Here is a 21,591-nt window from a genome sequence, read left to right as displayed (position 1 = left end):
GTTACATAGGCTCCTGTGCAAAATATCAATATATATAGATCCTGGGTCAGACTGATGGGATAAAGAGTTAATGGCATTTAGGGGGTCTGGTGGGGGCACACTGGGTTAAGCACATATAGTGCAAAGTGCAAGAACCTGTGCAAGGATCCGAGTTCAAGCCACCAGCTCCCTGCCCGTGGGGGGGGGGGGGGTCACCTCCCAAACGCTGAAGCAAGTCTGCAGGTGTCTGTCTTCTCTCCCTCTCTCTAAATTTCTCTCTGTCCCATAAAAAAGTCATTTAATGTAATAATAATTATTATTTAAAAAAGTTAATGGCATTTATATACATTCCTCATGTTTGGAGCTACTATGTTGTGCCCTACTACAGCTTTCTAGCCTTATTCTCAACTCTGTCACCATCTTCTCAGATAATACTTTTAGTTCACTCACATGTTAGCTATCAGGCTCAGACAAAAATTACTAAAGTCATAGGCCCCTTGGATCATACCTAAAACAGATTTCCTAGTTTCTTTCCACTCCAAGATCCCTATTTTTTCTTGCTCTGTTCCTACTTTCTGGTTCCTGCTTATTAAACATTTTTTTTACTTCTTTATTGGGAGATTAATGTTTTACAGTTGACAGTATATATAATAGTTTGTACATACGTGTAACATAAAACCCCCACTAGGCCCTCTGCTATCATGTTCTAGGACCTAAAGTCCCACCCTGCCCCCCCCCACACCTCAGTCTTTTACTTTGGTGCAATACACCAATGCTTATTAAACGTTTTGTCTTGCATTATATCTTACAGCCTTTCAACCACCAAGCTACAGATGCTACTATGATTCTATCCTGATTTCCTTGGGCAGACGAATCTCATCGATGTGTCCCGGAACCTCACCTCCCCAGAGCCCTACCTGACTAGAGAAAGACAGAAATGGGCTGGGGGTGTAGATCAACCTGTCAATATCCATGTCTAGTAGAGAAGCAATTTCAGAAGCCATACCTTCAACCTCTGCACTCCATAAAGATCTTTGGTCCATACTCCCGAGAAGGATGAAGAATAGGGAAGCTTTGGGGATCAGGTGGTAGCACAGGGGGTTAAGGATCCTGGTTCCAGCCCCCGGCTCCCCACCTGTAGGTGAAGTGGGGAAGTGCTTCACTAGTGGTGACGCAGGTCTGCAGGTGTCTATCTTTCTCTCCCCCTCTGTCTTCCCCATCTCTCTCAATTTTTCTGTCTTACCCAACAATGACATCAATAATAATAATAACTAACCACAACAACGATATAACAACTAGGGCAACAAAAGGGGGAAAAAAACAGCCTCCAGGAGCAGTGGATTTGCAGTGCAGGCACTGAGCCCCAGCAATAACCCCAGAGGCAAAAAAAGAAAAAAAAAAAAAAGAGTAGGGAAGCTTTCAATGGAGGGAAGGGGGCACAAAGAACTCTGGTGATGGAAACTGTATGGAATTATACTGCTGTTATCTTGCAATCTTGTTAATCATTATTAAATCACTAATAAAAATAAAAATAAAGAGGAACAAAGTTCACATTATAGGGATTCTAGAAGAAAGGGCAGAACTTATTTATTTGTTAGAGACAGGGAAAAACTGAGAAGGACAGGGGAGATAGGGAGAGAGAAGCTTTCCACCTATAGGTGGGGGCTGGGGGGTTTGAATCTGGGTTCCTGTGCACTGTAACATGTGCACTCAAGCAGGTGTGCCACCACCCAGCCAAAATTTTTTATTTGAATAATAGTCAAGAAGTAGCCTCCACCTACCACCCACCCCCACCTGCCAATAGTAGCCCCCAAATGAAAGGAAATACCTAGACCTTAAATCCAGGAATTTCAACAGAGTCCAAACAAAATAAGTCCAAAGAGAAGCACAGTAAGACACAGTAATGATAAACAGTAAAGATAAATAATGAATGTTCACTCTACCAGAATTCTAAAGTTCCAAGAGAAAAAGCAAATCACTGTAAATAAGTCAACACGAAGTAAGAGAGACTACCAGGCAATTTGTAAACTTAATTTTGCCACAGGGACTGGAAGAATATATTCAAAATGATGAAACAAAAAAGAACTCTAACCATAAGTATTCTACTCAGCTAGGCTATTATTCAGACTTAGGATCAGAAAAAGAACTTCTTGGACAAACAACAGTTAAAGATGTGCTGCATTTTTGTAATGTACAAGTATTAAGAAAAGAAAGAAATCAAGAAAACAATCTTATTTACAACTAAAAATGAAATACTTTGGAGAGATCCAGGAGGTGGTGCAGTGGATAAAACACTGGACTCCTGGAAAACTCTCAGAAGGCTAGACATGGACCTTCCATATGATCCAGTAATTCCTCTCCTGGGGTTATACCCCAAGGACTTCCTAACACCCAACCAAAAAGAGGTGTGTACTCCTATGTTCATAGCAGCACAATTCATAATAGCTAAAACCTGGAAGCAACCCAGGTGCCCAACAACAGATGAGTGGCTGAGAAAGCTATGGTATATATACACAATGGAATACTATGCAGCTATCAAGAACAATGAACCCACCTTCTCTGACCCATCTTGGAAAGAGCTAGAAGGAATTATGTTAAGTGAGCTAAGTCAGAAAGATAAAGATGAGTATGGGATGATCCCACTCATCAACAGAAGTTGAGTAAGAAGATCTGAAAGGGAAACTAAAAGCAGGACCTGACCAAATTGTAAGTACTTTTACCAAAGTAAAAGCCCTGTGGTGAGGGGTAGACATGCAGCTTCCTGGGCCAGTGGTAGGTGGGAGTGGGTGCGAGGGATGGGTCACAGTCTTTTGGTGGTGGGAATGGTGTTTATGTACACTCCTAGCAAAATGTAGACATATAAATCACTAGTTAATTAATATGAGAGGGGGAAAATCAATTGTATATCTCAAAGTTTTTCAAAACACAAACTGAATCTTTTTAATATATAGGCTGTGTATTTGATATGCGGACTCTCTCAAACGCCTAGACCAAGTAGATTAGAAGCATCCAATAGCACAGCTATATACAAGATACTGGATACTGTACAGCAAACCATAACAAAAGGACTTTTCAAAGTTAACCCAATTACCAAATAATGTCATGATAACATTAACTATCCATTGTCTTTTTGAACCCTAAGACAGCAGGAACCTCACATCTCCACTATAGAGCCCCTACATCCCCCAGTCCTGGAACCCTTGGATAGGGCCCACTTTCCCGTATGCCCCTCCCAATCCATATCAAATAATATTGCATCCACCGACCACAACCTAACCAACGCAACGATTGCCACCTCAACATGCTTCACCTCAGACTGTGTCCAGAGACTTCACGTGTGGAATGACAACCCTTCAGCTTCATTACTCGGGTGAGACCTTTCCTTTTATAGTACACTCTAATTTCATCTCAGGTGGTTCACTTTCTAACAAAGTCCCAAAACCTAGATATACACCAGTTTCTGTGAGAGAGAGCTTATGTTCACACGTATCCATAAACTACTGCAAAATATATACCTGAAAGCAGAAGTACACTAGAGTTTGTAGTGAGTACCTCCCTAACACTTCCTCTCCACTATTCCAAGCTTTGGGTCCATGATTGCTCAACAATTTGTTTGGCTTTGTATGTTAACTCTCTTTTCAATCACCAGGTTCCAGATGCCACCAGGAATGCTGGCCAGGCTTCCCTGGATTGAAGACCCCACCAATGTGTCCTGGAGCTCAGCTTCCCCAGAGATACACCCTACTAGGCAAAGAGAGGCAGACTGGGAGCATGGACCGACCAGTCAACGCCCATGTTCAGCGGGGAAGCAATTACAGAAGCCAGACCTTCTACCTTCTGCAACCCTCAATGACCCTGGGTCCCTGCTCCCAGAGAGATGGAGAATGGGAAAGCTATCACGGTAGGGGGTGGGATATGGAGATTGGGTGGTGGGAATTGTGTAGAGTTGTACCCCTCCTACCCTATGGTTTTGTTAATTAACCCTTTCTTAAATAAAAAAATTTAAATAAAAAACAAAACAAACAAAAAAAACACTGGACTCTTAAGCATAAGGTCCTGGGTTCAATCTCCAGCAGCACATGTACCAGAGTGATGTCTGGTTCTTTCTCTCCTATCTCTCTTATGAATAAATAAGTAAAAAATAATAATAATAGAAGTTGGTGGAAGCTAACTCAGGGCAACTTCTTTACTCTGATAAAAGGAGAGCTGAGGTTATCTAAGGCAGGCTTGGGATTTGACAACTCAAACACATCTACAACTAGACAAATTACACATCTAGTATAGAACAACTTTTCTTTATCTCTTTGAAACTCTAGTAGCTAAAATTAATGCAGCTCCTTATATGCTTTTAAAGAGTCAAAAGTCATTGTAGAATACCATTGTGAAAATCTTGAATACTGCCTTAAAATTTTAGTTCTATCCATTTACTGGGATTGTGGACCTGGAAAGCTTAAGTATTCTAGAGTATGTACATTTCTTATACATTGAGGAATTGATGATGATTCTATTTAACTTAAATGTGCTGCATTTAAAGTGTATATACTAAAATTATAAAATGAAATTATCTAAAAGATGCCATGTCAGAAACATAAAATTTTGTTTCTAATAATGAGGTAGCCCGATCTGCCCTCAGTATAGTCAAATAGGTAATTTTATTTATTTAGCCACAGTACTGCTTGGTTCTGGCTTGTGGTGTTATAAGGGACTGAACCTGAGATCCTAAACGTCTTTATATATATTAGTTTATTAAACTTGACAGGACAGGGAGAAATTGAGAAAGGGAAGGAGAAGAGAAAGAGAGGGAAACAGAGACAGCTAACTGCAATACGGCTTCACAACTTATGAAGATTTCCTCCTGGCAGGTGGGAACCAGGAGCTTGAACATGGTAAAGTGTGCACTCAACCAGGTGCATCATTTGGCCCTGGAAGTCTTTTGCTTGACCATTCTGCTATGTCCCTACCTCTGACTACCAAATTCTCTTAACCTGACATTTTCAGAATTGTGTTCTGCATCTGATACTTTTTTCATAGAAAGATGTGAAATTTTAGTCCTATCATTGAACTTGATGCTTTTCTTCACCATATGGTGTTGTTAAAAATTCGGCGGCTCCAGCTGGCCGGGATAGCTTCACGGGCGGGTAACAGAGATGCGGAGACAACGGCTGGGCAGGGAAGCTGTATTTCTTTATTCAGGAGCGATTCATAAACTAAGACAAACTAATCACCAAACAGAACTCTGCTGTCTATGGCAATAAGTATTCATGTATATGCCACAATATTTAAGGCATATAACAAATTCCTTTAGAATAGGATCATCAGAGAACCCTCTTAAATTTGCTCAGCTTGTTGGTGTTGGTCGATGTAAGTAAAAAAAATAAATATATTAGAGCAGGCAAATAGACAGACCGAGCAGGGATTTTGTGAGTGGAAAATTTGATGACTGCTACAATCAACAGGCTAGCTCCAGTAATATCTCATAAACCTTATGCATTTGGTAAGAGAAGGAATCCTGAAAAAGTCCTTAAGACCACACGCAGGAGGGGCTGCCTCCATTTGCTAACAGTCTGCTCCATTTATTGCTCTATTAGCAATAAATCTGTACCTTTTCTTGGGCAATAAATCTCTGCTGCTTATAACAGTTTATGTTTGCCTGATATCATTCCATCTGAGAAGACAAGAGCCAAGGAGACTACAACTTTGTGTGGTTAACACTGGTATCTATGATAGTGCTTCTGTTCTTAGCCAATTTTATGTAACTATTAATTAGCATTCTACTTTAGTTGGTCTAGTTAACAGAAATGTAATTTGTAAAGGTTGAGAAAAATGTGACTACTGAACATAACTGACACCTCTAGCTGTTATTAGAAATATGGTCACCAAGTAAATCCTTGTAGGAAAAAAAAACATTGATTTTTTTTAAACTATTTATTATTTAGAATAGAGACAGAAATCAAGAGGGAAGGGGGAGACACAGAGGGAGAGGAAGAAAGAGACCATCTGCAACAGTGCTTCACCTCTTGTGAAGTTTTCCTCCCTGTATACAGGGACCAAGGACTTGAGAAAACACAAATTTTAAACTAGTATCAAAAATGACTATGATCACAACTGAAGCAAATCATTTGCATTAAGAATAAAGTTTTAGAAAGCTACAGATACTTAGTGATTTCTAGTTTGAACTGTAACAATATTGTGGTTTCGTTTGTATTATTTTACATTGTACTTTCCCCATTACTGATGGTGTGGACTTTTAATGAGAGATTTCATAGTTTTTTTTTTTAATATCACAAAAATGAGGTGTGAATGAACAGTGTATTCTAGAAAGCAATAAACTAACTAAAATGAACCTTGTATATATTAAGATAGCCTTAAACCTTTTTCTCTAATGTCTTAGCTGTCTTGTATAATGAAAACTTTTAAAACACTAGTGATGTAGTCAGCATGCTAGAATGAGAGACAAAATACTGATGTATAGTTAATGCAGGTACTGATGCTATCTGTGTTTAGCACTGTTTGGCTGTCTTTATGCTACAAAAGTGCAATATTAGACACTAGCTAACTAGTACTGCTGTTGCCTCTTGTAACTCCAAAAAAAAAAAAGAAAGAAAAAAAATAGAATTTGAATAACTAAGTGTACATATTTAAGTTACTCATTGTCCTGTGCTTGGATGCAAAGCCATGCAGAATTATGTGGCTGCTATTTTTATTTACATTGCATGACTTCAATTAACCTTGAACTGAGAACCAAACATACCTTCTACTATATCTGACCACCAAATGGCTAGCCCTTCAATGGCAGTCTGGGAAAATAAACCATTTTTGTATGAAAACTGTGTGATGTTACTTACGATCAGATAAAGAGTTGTTTGTACTTGATGTATCTTGAGATGCTGTCTGTCTAAAGCTCTAAAGACTTTAGTCTAGGCAGCAACACTTAATACCATGCTACTGAGTTTTTGTAGAATTGTTACATTTGATAATAAAATTTGCCTGTTTAATCTCCAAAAAGATAATAATAAAGTTTTATTTAGGGACCGGGTGGTGGCGCACCTGGTTGAGTGCGTGAATTACAACGTGCAAGGACCCGGGTTCAAGCTCACGGCCCCCACCTGCAGAGGGAAAGCTTTACAAGTGGTGAAGCAGGCCTGCAGGTGTCTCTCTCCCTCTCTACCACCCCCTCCCTCTTGATTTCTGTCTGTCTCTATCCAATAAATAAAGATAATAGTAAATTTTAAAAAGTTTTATTTAAAAAATCGGGAATGTGCTATCTTCAAAACACAATCCTTACCATGTGGAGAGAAAGGAACTCTATTATACTGCTGGTGGGAGTGCAAACTGGTACAACCACTATGGAGAACAGTATGGAGAATCCTTAAGCAAATACAGATGGAAATACCTTACAATCTAGCAATTCCACTCCTATGCATTTATCCAAGAGATAGTATCACTAATTTGAGATATATGTACCCCCATGTTCATGGCTGCATTATCTACAATAGCAAAAATTCGGAAGCAACCAAAAAGTCTCTTGACAGATGACTGGATAAAAAAGTTATGGGACATAAACTCAGTGGAGTACTACTCAGCAATAAAAAAGATGATTTTACATCCTTTGGAATAAAATGGATGGAATTCTCAAACACTATGCTTAGCGAAGTAGGCAGAGAGGTAAAGGAAAGCCACAGGATGGTTTCATTCATATATGGAATTTAGAGAACTGAACACATACTTAAACAGCCAGAGGGAGTCAGGCGCAGTGGGTTAAGCGCACATGGCGTGAAGCACAAGGACCAGCTTAAGGATCCTGGTTGGAGCCACCAGCTCCCCACCTGCAGGGGGAGTCACTTCACAGGCAGTGAAGCAGATCTGCAGGTGTCTATCTTTCTCTCCCCTTCTCTGTCTTCCCCTCATCTCTCCATTTCTCTCTATCCTATCTAACAACGATGACATTAATAACTGCAACAACAATTAAAAACAAGGGCAACAGAAGGGAAAATAAATAAAATAAAGCAAAAATAAAAAAACAAAACAAGATACAACACAACCCATATTAAAATCTGAAAACTATAGTGGTTACCTGGGGGTGAGGGGGAAGGGCACAAACTCTCAGTGGCAGGAAAGATGTGAAATTTTAACCCTATCACTATTTAGTCTTATCACTATTAATATGACTTGTTGGGGGAAGGGGGGATAGACTTAATATGTTCCCTAACTGCCTAGACCACAGCCCTAAGCAGAAATATTTACTTTAGCCTAAACATTTATTATCTTAGATTTGCAAGATGTTCAGACTCTGATAATGGGATTAAATTGTTCAAGGAGCTGTAGAAATGTATCTGCAAATATAGCTCTATAAACATCTAAATCAACTACAACTTTAGGCCAGACAGCAAGACCATTTGGCCCTGTAATTATCTAAAACACAAAGAGGTTCAGATACCACTACAAGGGTTCAAAGCATAGTGAATTCTATTAACATAGTAGTATACTGGATTTTCATAACCATAAGAAAGTCCTTTCATTCTCTTTAAGATCCTCATTTCTCCTAGTCCTAGGACTATGCCCATACTTCTTGATATTTCTCCTCTATGATTCCTTACCACCTCTGTCGCCTTCAACCAAACTGCTACTGGTGCTGCCATCCCACGTTATGCTGCTACCGAATTCCTATTGTGGACTGTAACCAGATTCTGAGCCTGAGAAGTCAACCTCAAAACTTTTCTAATCTGGTGAGACATTTCCTAACACATGGGACCACCTATATCTACATTAGATGGCAAATCCTTTAACTATATAACAAATAGCAGATACAGGCTGGGGTTTAGGGTACTGGGTACAGTCAATTATATAACTCAAAGTCAAAGTGCTCAATAATGGTTGAAGTGCCTAAAGAAGGCATCATAAATTCTCTAATTGATTGGACTTAGACCAAACTAGCTGGGCAACCAAGCAGAAAAGCTCAAAGAAGATAGATCCCCAAAACCTAATTCTGGCAAGGCTCAACAAATGATATTCAATATTTAAACAACTGAGAGGAAATCTAAGATCATCAGATAAAGAGAGGACTACAAAAGCTAGATAAGGGCAAGAGACTGGCCCATTTAAAAATGGCCCTTTTGGTCAATTTTACTTCACCTCATCATCTGGGGGCCTAGTTAGGGAATCCTTGGATTCCCACAAACATGATGGCCCTAAACCTCTAAGAGATCCTCCTCTCCACCACCACTGGTCACTTACATTAGAATGGCATCTTGTGGGGCCTCTCAGGACCTTATCCTTTCCATAAAGCAACAACGGTAGGGATAGCCCCAGTCTCCAAAGGGAAGCTGGGGTATCATGCCCTGCCATTTGAGAAAGACTGGTCCTGAAATGAGTGCAGCCTGCAATGTTCCTCAGGGACTTAGAGGTTACACAGGCTCTGGTGATTATATATATATATATGCCCTGGGTCAGATGGATGGAGGTAAATAGTTATTTTAGCCACATATATACATATTTTTTCAAGAATGGGAACTACTCTCTACCCTAATCTAAATTTCTATCCCTTTCTATGACACCATTCTCTCAGACACCATTCTCATCCAACTTCAGGCTAGCTATTAAACTCAAGCAAAACTACCATAGTTATGTGGCCCCAGGAACATGCCTAAGATGGACTTTCTAGCTTTCTTCTACCTTAATATCCCTATTCTCATCTGCTCTAGTTCTACTTTTTGATTTCTGTTCACTAACCATTTTGTCCTAACTTAGGTCATACCACCTTCCAGACACCAAGTTAGTTACAGATGCTACCATGACTTCATCCAACTTCTCTGGGCAGATGACCTCACCAATATGTCCTGGATCCTAAAACCTCCAGAGCTCTGGTCCACTAGGGAAAGCTAGAAACAAGCTGGGATCAAAATTTCAGCTCCCATGCTCAGCGGAGAAGCAATTACAGAAGCCAGAACTCCTACCTTCTGCTTCCCATAAACAACCTTGATCCACACTCTCAGCAGGGGAGAAGTGATAGGATGAAGATAAGAAGGCTCTGAACTCCAGCTCATCAGCACCCAGAGAAAGTGAAGAGAAGAGGGGCATATGGATGTATTTATGTTGTCATGAGTGGCTTGGAGGAGAAGAGAGGATTAAATCAGTAGAAAAAGGGGGCAATTATGTATAAATGTGGACAGATAGCTATAGAGATGATTAGCCCATATATACAACCTCAGGGAAACTGTGGTGGATTGCAGTGGGGAGACTGAAGATTCAGAACTCTGGTGATGGGAATGATATGGATTTAAACCCCTGTTGACATGTAATTTTATAAAATAAATTAATTAGTTAAAAACAACAACAACAAAACCATCCTTACCAAACTATCAATAGTTCATTTTGACATATATTGTGGCTATAAAATTTTATAGTCTAATGGATATAGTATAGCCAATAAATATTCAATTATTCCCCAGCATTATACCATGAATTATTAATAACTAATCCTCTCGAAACTTTACATCAGGCTCAACCTGACGCTGTTAACTGGCTATGGAAGAAGGGCAAACGCTAGAAGAAGAAGAAGTGATGAACTATAAAATCTAATTTTAGAATTATTAGATTTTCTGCTAAATACTCAGCGTTATAGTCATCTCTCCAGTTCCTTGCATCTTCTGAAACAAACCCACAAAACAAAAACTTCTAGAAGGGTAGGGGAGACAGATCAGAGTACAGGATTTGCATGCCTGAGGCCCCAGCAGTCTTGGGTTTAATTTCTGATGCAACCATAAGCCACAGCTGAGCAATGTTCTCTTCTCTCTTAAAAGGACGTCTCAATATTTTTTTTTAAAACTTTCCACACTAACTTAAGGCAAAATGACCAACAAGGAAAACTCATGATTACGAAATACAGTGAAAATAAACTAGAACAGGGAATGCCTTGCATAGAAATCATCTCAAAAGACTTGTAAACAAGAGATTCCACAGCAAAAGAAAAAGACAGTGTCTAGGTAGTGAGGAGGAATAAAGACATGAAGGCCAGGAGAAACCCACCCTACCATATGGGAACCAGTTATAATCAGGGAAAGATTTCTAAGGTGTGGAATTTTCTTGGCAGCAAAGTTTTGTGCTAAGTCTTGGCTTAGGACAACTCCTAACACTTTAATTGTATACTGACAACACTAGACTAGGGACAGGAAACTGTAAGGTATATCCATGAAGTCAGTGGTAGGTACCATTTTTGTCTCCTTGCCAAAACTTGTTGGGAATAGAAGGTGAACACAATAGTATATATTCCTATTAACCTATAGTCTTATAAATCATTATTTAATCAATATGAGAGAGGAAAATAGATGGAATGTCTTGAATTTTTTTTTTAGTTTTCCCCCTTTTGTTGCCCTTGTTTATCACTGTTGTTGTTATGATTGTTGCTGTTATTATTATTGGATAGGACAGGGAAAAATCAAGACAGATGGGGAAGACAGAGGGGGAAAGACAGATACCTGCAGACCTGCTTCACCGCCTGTGAAGTGACTCCCCCTGCAGGTGGGAAGCTTGGGGGCTGGAACCAGGATCCTTAAGCTGGTCCTTGTGCTTTGCACCACCTGCACTTAATCCGCTGCACTACTGCCCAATTCCCTGTCTCGAGCTTTTTAATGCACAGACTAGACTTCAGTTCCTTCAATCTAAGCACTTAAGGTTTCAAATGAGTAAACTCACTGAATTTCAACATTGGGCTTAATTTGTTAATTTCTAATAACTTTTTTTTTGAAATATTAAATCACCTATAATCACAAGCCAAGGAAACCAGAAGTAACTGATCTTGTCAGTATCTAAGATATAGTTACTTGTAAATAGCATTAAATGGCACAAATCATGGTATCGTATAGTACAGTAAAACCTAACCATGGGATTTTCAAAGTAAATCAAATTCCCAAAAAGCTTGGCTATTACAGCAAGGAACCTTCCTCATTCTCTATAAACCCGTATTTCTCCCATTCCTGAAGGCTCTGGAGTTTTGCTCATTGTCCTTTATGCTTCTCTTGATTTAAACAACTTGATACTGCATCTGATGATCTCAACAAAATCAATGCAACTAGTGCCACTTAGACATGTTTCACATCAGACTTTGTCTAGAGACGCTAGGCTTGCAATGTCAACCCTCTAGCTCCAATACTTTGCCACCAAGTGGCAGATGCTACCAGGATGCCAACCTGACTTCCCTGGGCAGATAGCCTCACCAATGTGTCCTGGAAACCCACCTTCCCAGAGTCTTGCCCCACTAGGGAAAGACAGAAAACAGGCTAGAGTTTTGGATGGATCAGTCAACACCCATGTCCAGTGGAGAAGCAAGTACAGAAGCCAGACCTTCTACCTTCTGCACATAAAGATCTTTGGTCCATACTCCCAGAGGGATAAAGAACAGGGAACTCTTGAGGGCCAGCAGTAGTGCAGTGGGATAAGTGTAAATGGCATGAAGTGCAAGGACCGGTGTAAGGATCCCAGTTCAAGCCCCAGGCTCCCCACCTGCGGGGGGTTGGGGGGTAGCTTCATGAGCAGTGAAGCAGGTCTGCAGGTGTCTTTCTCTCCAGCCGTCTTCTCCATCCTATCTAACAATGACAACAATAATAACAATGATAAGATAAACATGGGCAACAAAAGGGGAAAAAATAGCTTCCAGGAGCAGTGGATTCAAAATGCAGGCATCAAGCCCAGGCAATAACCCTGGAGGCAAAAAAAAAAAAAAAAAGGTATAAGGAAACTTCTTTTTTTTAACATCTATTTATTCTCTTTGGTTGCCCTTGTTGTTTTATTGTTGTAGTTATTGCTGTTGTTGTTATTGTTGTTGGATAGGACAGAGAGAAATGGAGGAGGGGAAGACAGAGAGAGGGAGAGAAAGATAGACACCTGCAGACCTGCTTCACTACCTGTGAAGCAACTCCCCTACATGTGGGGAATGTACCCCTCTTATATACTACAATCTTGTTAATCATTAATCACTAATAAAGAATGCCTGGGAATTAAAAAAGGTGAACATCATAGTAGGTCTAGATTTCCACAATATTATTAACAGACCCTGGTGACAAATCCCTGAGGAGTGCTCCACACACTTTCAGGTGAAAGCTGAGCCCACTGGACAGACAAGGAGTGTACATTCTACAACTGACTGGGACTGAAAGCCTGCTTCCTTTCAGAGTTACCCAGAACAGGTGGTGCAGTCCCCAGGCTCCTCCAACTCAGTGGAGGAGTACCCTGGGTACTCATAAAAGTAAACCATTTTGTCCAGCCTTATTCAAAATCACCACCAGGTACATTACCAAGGCCCACTGGACCCAAGGGGTAGTCACTATCAGATACAACTTTGAACCCTTGGCATCCCAGTCCATAGGTACTGCCAGGCACTCATAACTGTGAATCCTTGTGGCTTTCCAGGTCCACTCACATACAAACCCCACACTCAGGCTCTCACATAGCAATGGCCAAAATGAGGACAAGAGAAGCCGACCTGCAGAAGTTGGAACAGTGGATCAAGACAACAGTATGGGAAATTCACCAAACACAAGAGTTATATATTAAATTTTACTGCTTATCTATCTGAATTTTACTGTTATCAATTAAATCCAAATGAATGGAAACATTACCTATTAAGATATACAATAAAAGTAGTAGAAAGATAGCTAACAATTGTGGGTTCTAAGTGACTTGTACGTATTACATAAAGAGAAATTAGTTGAAGGGCCAAGTGGTGGCTCACCCAGCACTGTACATAAAAGAATCCCCAGTCTATAAACTGTAACAATGTGGTGTTCTCACCTGTTGAGAATGTTGTAATGACTGAGAAGTTGGAACCCCTATGAAGCTACTTGAAGATGGCTGACTCTGGCTCTGCCCCTGTGCCTGAAGGAAAGAAATTAACACAACAAATTAGAAAAGTCCAAAGGTAAGCAAGCATACAGAGTGGCTAGAGTTTTGAAATAAATATTTAAGCTCCTGACTTTGCTTGAGAGCAAAATTAAACATAAGCTTGAGTAGTTATATATGCAAGCAATGGCTGGGATACCACTTATGAAAAAAGGTTAGAGAAGGGCTATATCATAGAACATATTTGATGCCATACAAAACCCACTGATTAAAAACAAAAACTAACCTTCTTCTGCTAGCTAAAGCTTTAAATTTAGTTAGCCAAACATTACTAGTTACTAAATTCATGATAATATTGCTATTTCAAATAAAAATAAGCAGGAGAAAAGTAATGTGAAGAAATTTTACATATGAACTAAAGAAAATGAAAATGCTAATTTGGTTTAGTTTATTATTTCTTGAGGTACTATGGTGACTATGAAAAAAAAAAAGTAAAAACAATGAGGCCAAGGAGACAGCTCATTGCATATGGGCAACTGTCTTGTCATTCCTCCAGGGCAGAGGTTCAAGTCCTTGGCCAAGGGAAGCCTTGACATTGTGTGTGGCCTTCCTCCTCTCTCTGCCTGACCTTTATCTGAAAAAGTCACTTCAGAGTAGTGAAATAACACATACATGATGTGCTGGCAACTTCCCCACCACTGCCTCCACCCCTTCCAGAAGATAAAAAGGCAATCAACTGCCAAGTACTTACAGCAATAGTTCTTTTTTTAAATTTTATTATTTTATTTTCCCTTTTGTTGCCCTTGTTTGTTATTGTTGTTGTAGTTATTGTTGTTGTTACTGATGTTGTTGTTAGATAGAACAGAGAGAAATGCAGAGAGGAGGGGAAGACAGAGAAAGGGAGAGAAAGATGAGACACCTACAGACCTGTTTCACCGCCTGTGAAGTGACTCCCCTGCAGGTGGGGAGCCGGTGGCTCGAACCGGGATCCTTAAGCCGGTCCTTGTGCTTAGCGCCACATGTGTTTAACCCACTGCGCTACCACCCGACTCCCTTACAGCAATAGTTCTTAACTAGAGACGTTATCTGTCCCCTCCAAGACCCTGCCCACAGACATTTGTAGGTTGCTACAATTGGGGGAGGTGGCTGCTATTAACATCTAGTGAGCTTAAGAAGCTACTAGACACCCTACAATGAACAGTCACCCAAACAAAAGAATTATTAGACTCAAAACCTCAGTAGACTCAGTAGAGTTGCATTTGGGAAAGCCTGATTTGGAACAGTCTTATAAGACAAGAAATTCTGGTTAAAATAATGAAAAAGTGAGAAGTGAGAAGAGAATGCAGGACTTTATATATGTAACTTAGAGAAATAAAATACTACCATCTTTGCTACTTGATTTCAGTTTAGAGTGGTTTCTTTGAATTTATTTAAACATGTTTATATATAAACCATTTTACAGTATGTCTGTAAAATTAACTATTTGATATGTGAAATTCTACTTTGCAAAGTTTTGAAGCATATGGCTGCCTGTGTTAAAGTCTACACTAAAAAACAACAGTGTATAATCTGAGTATACTGCATGCCTATGCAATAGCATTTTCAAGTTTGTAGATCTTTTTGGTTCTTAGTAGTTTAGGGCTGTTTGTGCCTATATGGGAGAGGAATAAAAAAAAGTAGGCAGACATATTTTATAAGACTGAAACAATTAAAAGATCCAATTAGGGGCAGTAGAGATAGCATAGTGGTTATGCAAATAGACCTTCATGCCTGAGGCTTTGATATCCTGGGTTCAATCCAGCACTACCTCATTACCCAGAGCTGAGCAGTGCTCTGGTAAAAAATAAAAACAAATAACAAGATCCAATTGATGTCTTCAAAATATAAGTGCATAGTCTCTTACCTTGTAATATTTACATAGTTGACAAAATGTATAAAAGAAATAAGAAACTATACAATTCCACTTTAAGTCTAATATTTGATTTTGTCTTTATCTGCAAGATAGTGTGTATATGGCCATACCCATAAACAGAAAAATCTAAACTCATTAAGGAAAAAATTTATGTTTCTTAGCCACAAATTTTAAAACAACAACAACAAAAAATCATTATCATACTAGTTTCTAAATTAGTTGCTGAAGATGAAAATCAGTCAATTTTATCTTGACACAATGCAGTGACTTGTTTGATGCCATTTAAAAAAGGCATCTTCATCTTTGTTAAGAAAAATTTCAATATTGCCTTTCCCTTTTAAGATCTTCCTTATTAATGAAGATTTTGTGTTTGCTTAATGGTACTTTCTTATTTCCCACTACAGGAAAATATGTTACTGATTACTATAACTAAACTTTTTACAAAAGCCTTGTTTTGTTACTAGGGAGAAAGAAATCACTTTATTTGCAAATAATCACTGCTGAGTCAACTTTATATTAATGATATTTATGGTATCATTAATACTTGAAAATACACTACAACTGATTAATTTAAATGACTAAAATTCCAGGTTTGGTGTTCTCTTTTCCAAAGGTTTATAGGTAGCATAAGTAAAATAGGCAGTTCCACCTATATTTTGTTCTTAACTACAAGTAGTTTGTAATCCCAATATGGGAAACTCTATTAATATCAAACAATATTCTTCATTATTGTAAAGGACGGACAGAAAACTTAAATGTAACTTTACAAAGTAGAGCAGTTGAAAAGAATCTTGGAAGTTTTCCTATAACCTGTGGATGGAGTGCAGATCCTCCTGAAGAAAATGAGGCAGATAAGACCTGCTGAGGTGTGGTTCCTTGGGGAAAACAGAAGAAAAGTGGGGATTCTTGTAACACTGTCTGAGGCAGATGGATAAAGGGTAATGAGACATCAGAGCCAAAAGGTGCAGCTGCTCCCCCCATAGGGGGAGGTGACTGAAAATCACTGGGGTCTGAAGAAGTAATCTGTGAGGAATCACTGGAATACTCTGGGCTTCCTACTGGCCAGTTCTGTCCGATAGGCTCTACCACAGAAACGGTCAATTCTGGGGCAAGGTAATTCTGCTGCTCTTCGGTCACAGGCTGCAGACGGCCATGCAATGCAACTGATGGAGAAGGTGCTTCTTCCTGATTCAAGTCCACTACAGCCTGTTGGTTTCGGTAAACACGCTGAGGTAAAACTCCTTCTCCAGAAGAGGAGCTTGGTGTGTGAACATGAAACTCAAACACACAATTGCTTCTGCTCTCATTGTTATGAGTTAACACAGCAGGCGCAGAATGAGGAACAAAGACAGGGTGAAATTTCAAATGTGAAGCATCTTTACTGATAGGCGCAGAAATACTAGAGAGGGGAGATCCTGGATTCAATCCAGAATCAAATCTTAAATTCTGAAAGTGTCCTACCAGAAAAGCCTGCCCAGATGGAAATTCAAAGACAGAACTTGAGGAAGGGCCCCCTTGGACTGGTTTCTGCTCAGGTATCTGTTTCAAAGGATTTGACAGTACTGGTGAGTTGTATAGAATACCCTCATACTGTTCTGCCACTTGGGCCTGGTAATGCACCCCAGCTAGATACACTGCTTCCTGAGGAATAAAATAATGAGCTTCTTCTGGATGTCTAAGTCCAGGTCTATAGTCACTGTAAACTTGAGTTGGCTCAAACATAGGATGGGTCTGTACCTCATAAGGTTCTCCAGGTATTTTACTGGCTGTAGTGCCCAACATAACTGCAGCCTCTGGTGTCCAGTTAGTTGGGCTGCCACCAGGTAGAAGAAGATTTTGGCCAACAGTCCTCAGCAGGGGTTGGAAGTGGCGTGTTTGGGCTTCCAGGAAAGAGGTGCTCTTACGCCGCTGGGAAATGGCCACTTTTGGTGGACAGGTGGGAGGTGGTGAAAAAGAAACTGGACGTTCATGAACAGTTGGGAAAAATATCTGTGATTCTGGGTATGTTGGGGTCCCCCCATACGGATGCGCCATGGACTGAGGCTGTATCAACATGAATAAGACAAAGAATTCATACATTCATATGTGAAATTACATTAGACATGCACAACTGGGTAGTTCTGTGTAACCCCATGAGATGGTTACACCAAATTTCAATTAATAAAGAAATAACAATGCTTTTGGAAATTACGGGCATAGTAAAATCCATTAAATACATCCAGGATTAATAAGATTATTCTGTGGGACTTTTTGCTTTACATAAGAGCTGCTTTCCTGTAACTATCTTCTTTCAAAGACAGAATTTAACTTTTTAAATTGAGTATTTTATTTGTTCCTATCTATTCTCTCTTAAATTGTGAATTATATCACAGAAAAAGTTAAATAAAAGATTTAAAGGTAGGCAGTCAAACAATTTTTATAACATAAGGGGTGTGTTTCAGCTTAAACTACTAAGATTTTCCTATATTTTTACAATTTCATATGCTGTAGTAGAGGCATAAATGTTACAGCCTTTTTAAATAGATTTGGCTATTTCAGATGAGCTATAGAGTAAGCTTAAACTGAGCAAGTTAAGGAAAAAAGGAGTACTACTCTGAAACTAAGATTTTCCTATATTTTTATTACTTCATATGCTATATTAGAGGCATCAGTGTTACTTCCTTTTTAAGTATATTTGGCTATTTCAGATGAGCTAGAATAAGCTTAAATTGAGCAAGTTAAGGAAAAAAGGAGAGTACTACACTGAAACATGCAGCACTGGGACTAACCTGGAGTCAAGTCCTGTACAGTGCCAGCTGAGCTGGGTCCTCAGCCAATGCAATGCTATTTTCTTATCAGCTAGAGGTATATCTCCTAACAAGAAATTGGAAGAGATCATTGGTGGATAATAAAAAACAAAACTGCAGTAGAGTAATGTCTTTCCTCTGTCTAGTCCAAACTAGAAGCAATTAATTTAACTAACCATAATATGCTATAGATGCGAAATTACACAAGGTTCACTTTTCTGAACCAAGCTAAAGGATGAGTAAATTGGTGTTTAAATCAAATAAAAAGGATAATATAAAGAACAGCCAATTTGATTTAATAGTGCTTTTTGTTCATAAAAGCAGTTCTAGGGTGGAGGATAGATAGCATAATGGTTATGCAAAGAGACTCTCATGCCTGAGGCTCCAAAGTCCCAGGTTCAATCCCTGCACCACCAAGAGCCAGAGCTGAGCAGTGCTCTGGTTTAAAAAAAAAAAAAAGACAGCAGTTTTGGTTTAGGAGTATAGATTTAGAATCCTATTTGCCAAATGCAAACAGTAACAATTCACTCTATTGAACTCTTAAAAATTAAGAGTAGGTTGCTTCATTCTTCCAATAGGAAAGATTCCTATTAAGTTAGTCAACTGGCTTAACTGTTAACCCTAAGAGAATTCTCTTCTGAAACATAATGCTCCTGTTTAACTGTTCATTCAAGCAGTTTTTCTTACATAAAATTCTGAAGATTTTGGGGTTGCTAGGTCAGAATGTTAATTATATCCTTTTTGGAAAAGCAGCAGCAAGGTCCCACAGTGTTTAAAATAACTTAAAAAAAATCTTTTATAAACTTTCATGAGGGAACATCATATGGCCTTTTAGTTTGCTGACATGTTGCTCTTAATATTCAATAAATTAAAATCAACTTTCACTCTTTAGATCTAAGACTATGAAAAATCATTTAACTATTCTTTAAACTATGGGGGGAATAGTGGACCCACCCAATTATGTTGGTCTCTCATAAGACTAAAGGAGAGAATATGTCTAGGTAATATTGGAAGAGAAAATTTGCTTTTAGCCAGCAATAAGTTTAACATTAGACATACATATTCATCACTAGGATTTGAAGATGCATGAATTTACATATGTTGGGAGGGGGTACGGGAACATAGTAATTATTAAATTTTACTGCACACATGTTTATACCTTGCCAAAAATGTTAAGAACATTCTCTCTCATGATCTCGTTAATTTTATCTTCCTTAATGTCTTATAACAAAAAAGGCTACTATAGGAAAAGCCACTATCCTTAAAACATAACAAATTATGAAATTTAGTCTCTGATGCCTGGATGTATTCACTGGTAATAATTTATGTCAGGAAGTTCATGATTACATACAGTACTGACAAAGAGGGAAGGCAGGCTGGAGCGTCGGTGCTTGCGCTGAGAGGCAGAATGCATAGGCAGGACACTCTCCAATGCTTTAGAAAGCTTTTCGGCAAAAGTTTCCTCAGGGGCAGTCCGAAGGAGGGTATGAGAAAGAGGTGCAGACAGCACTGGTGGTGGGGTGGAAGGAGCACTGGGAGAGATGCGGGATAAAGAGGGAACAGCAGAAAGATGGGGAACACAAACTGACATGCTACGGCCACGACGAGGCTAAACAAAAAACAAACATACATGTGAAACAAAATAACCAAATGTACGATGATAATAAGGCATAGCCGACAAGAAATGTTCCACCCCACACCTTTTACATATATCCAACTGTTTTGAGAAAAGATGTAACTCCACAAAGCACATTTAGCAGGTCACAACTATTCTCTCCCCACTGTAAGCATATTAACAAGAAAAATTTTTTCTTTTTTAATAAGTGATCATGAAGATGATCTCCCTAGATATTCTAAATATCAATTGTTTTTATGTATGGACATGAATGACCAACTGAGACAGCAGAAAAGTGGGAAAACAATAAATACTAGCTTTTACAAATTTATTTAAGATTAAGGAAGAATAAATTAATTATACTACCTTAATGCAGAAAGTTAATTCTATTAGATTAATATACGTTTTAAGATAAAAGACTATAAGACTTTGCAGGAGCTCTAGTAACCTCAGGAAAGGTTCTCCAGGGGGCCAGGTGGTGTTGTACCTGGTTGAGCATATGTTACAATGTGCAAGGACCTGAGTTTGAGCCCCCAAGACCCTACCTATAAGGGAAAGCTTGTTAGTGAAGTAGTGTCACAGGTATCGCTATCTCTCTCTTCTATCAACCTCTTCCCTCTTGATTTCTGGCTATCTCTGTCCAATAATAAATATTTTTTTAAAAAAGGTTTCTCCATTCTATTTCAGAAGCATCGAACTAAAAAACCCCGTCATTTTCCACTATGAAAAACATTAGCTTTCTAGATGTAATTTACAATAAGGTATAGGAAACATTCTCTGTGTTTTTTTTTTCCCTCCAGGGTTATTGCTGGGGCTTGGTGCCTGCACTATGAATACACTGCTCCTGGAGGCCATTTCTCCCATTTTGTTGCCCTTGTTGTTATTATTGTTGTTGTCATTGCTATTGTTGTTGGATAGGACAGAAAAAAATTGAGAGAGGAGGGGAGACAGAGAGAGGGAGAGAAAGATAAGACACCTGCAGATCTGCTTCACCACCCATGAAGCGGCCCTCCTGCAGGTGGGGAGCTCGAACCAGGATCCTTACTCTGGGTCCCTGCGCTTTGTGCCATGTGTGTTTAACCTGATGTGCCACTGCCTGGCCTCCTTTAAAAAAAAAAAAAAAAGACATAAATGAAAAAATTGGATGTGAAACTCTACAGAATAACCTTTTTTCCCAGGAACATCAGAGATTCAACTTAGATTTACAAAGGTACTTTAATATAAAGGTTATGATATAGCTATAAAGTAGTACATCTAATACTGTAAGGTTCTCCTGAATTTATCATTTCCTTTTACATATTGTAAACTAATGACAGGTTCTTTTCCAAAATGGCTACATAGAATGCTCTAAGTCACACTTGTGGTTCATCTGTAGAGCAAGTGTGTAAGCTTATGATTTCTTAAATAGCATTTCTAGTTCTATTTTCCTCAACCTTTCTCATGTATTCCAATTTAAAAATTCTACT

General features: G+C 39.0%; 1 protein-coding gene across 6 annotated transcripts in view; it reads right to left on the bottom strand.

Moving 5' to 3' along the window:
• WNK1 (WNK lysine deficient protein kinase 1) overlaps positions 1-21,591 on the bottom strand; it is a 160,542-nt gene that overhangs the window by 46,662 nt on the left and 92,289 nt on the right. For 4 of the 6 annotated variants that reach the window (XM_060190326.1, XM_060190328.1, XM_060190329.1 and 1 more), the window contains exons 9-10: positions 16,535-17,767; positions 13,765-13,848 (exon numbers count right to left, since the gene is read on the bottom strand). In XM_060190326.1, coding sequence (XP_060046309.1) covers positions 13,765-13,848; positions 16,535-17,767 — 1,317 coding nt within the window. The remainder of the gene's footprint in view (positions 1-13,764; positions 13,849-16,534; positions 17,768-21,591) is intronic. The other 2 variants (XM_060190331.1, XM_060190332.1) reach the window with 1 other exon arrangement.

The sequence above is a fragment of the Erinaceus europaeus genome, chromosome 4, assembly GCF_950295315.1.
Source record: "Erinaceus europaeus chromosome 4, mEriEur2.1, whole genome shotgun sequence".
In the NCBI taxonomy this organism is placed as follows: domain Eukaryota; kingdom Metazoa; phylum Chordata; class Mammalia; order Eulipotyphla; family Erinaceidae; genus Erinaceus; species Erinaceus europaeus.
This window is presented reverse-complemented; position numbering and strand designations above follow the sequence as displayed.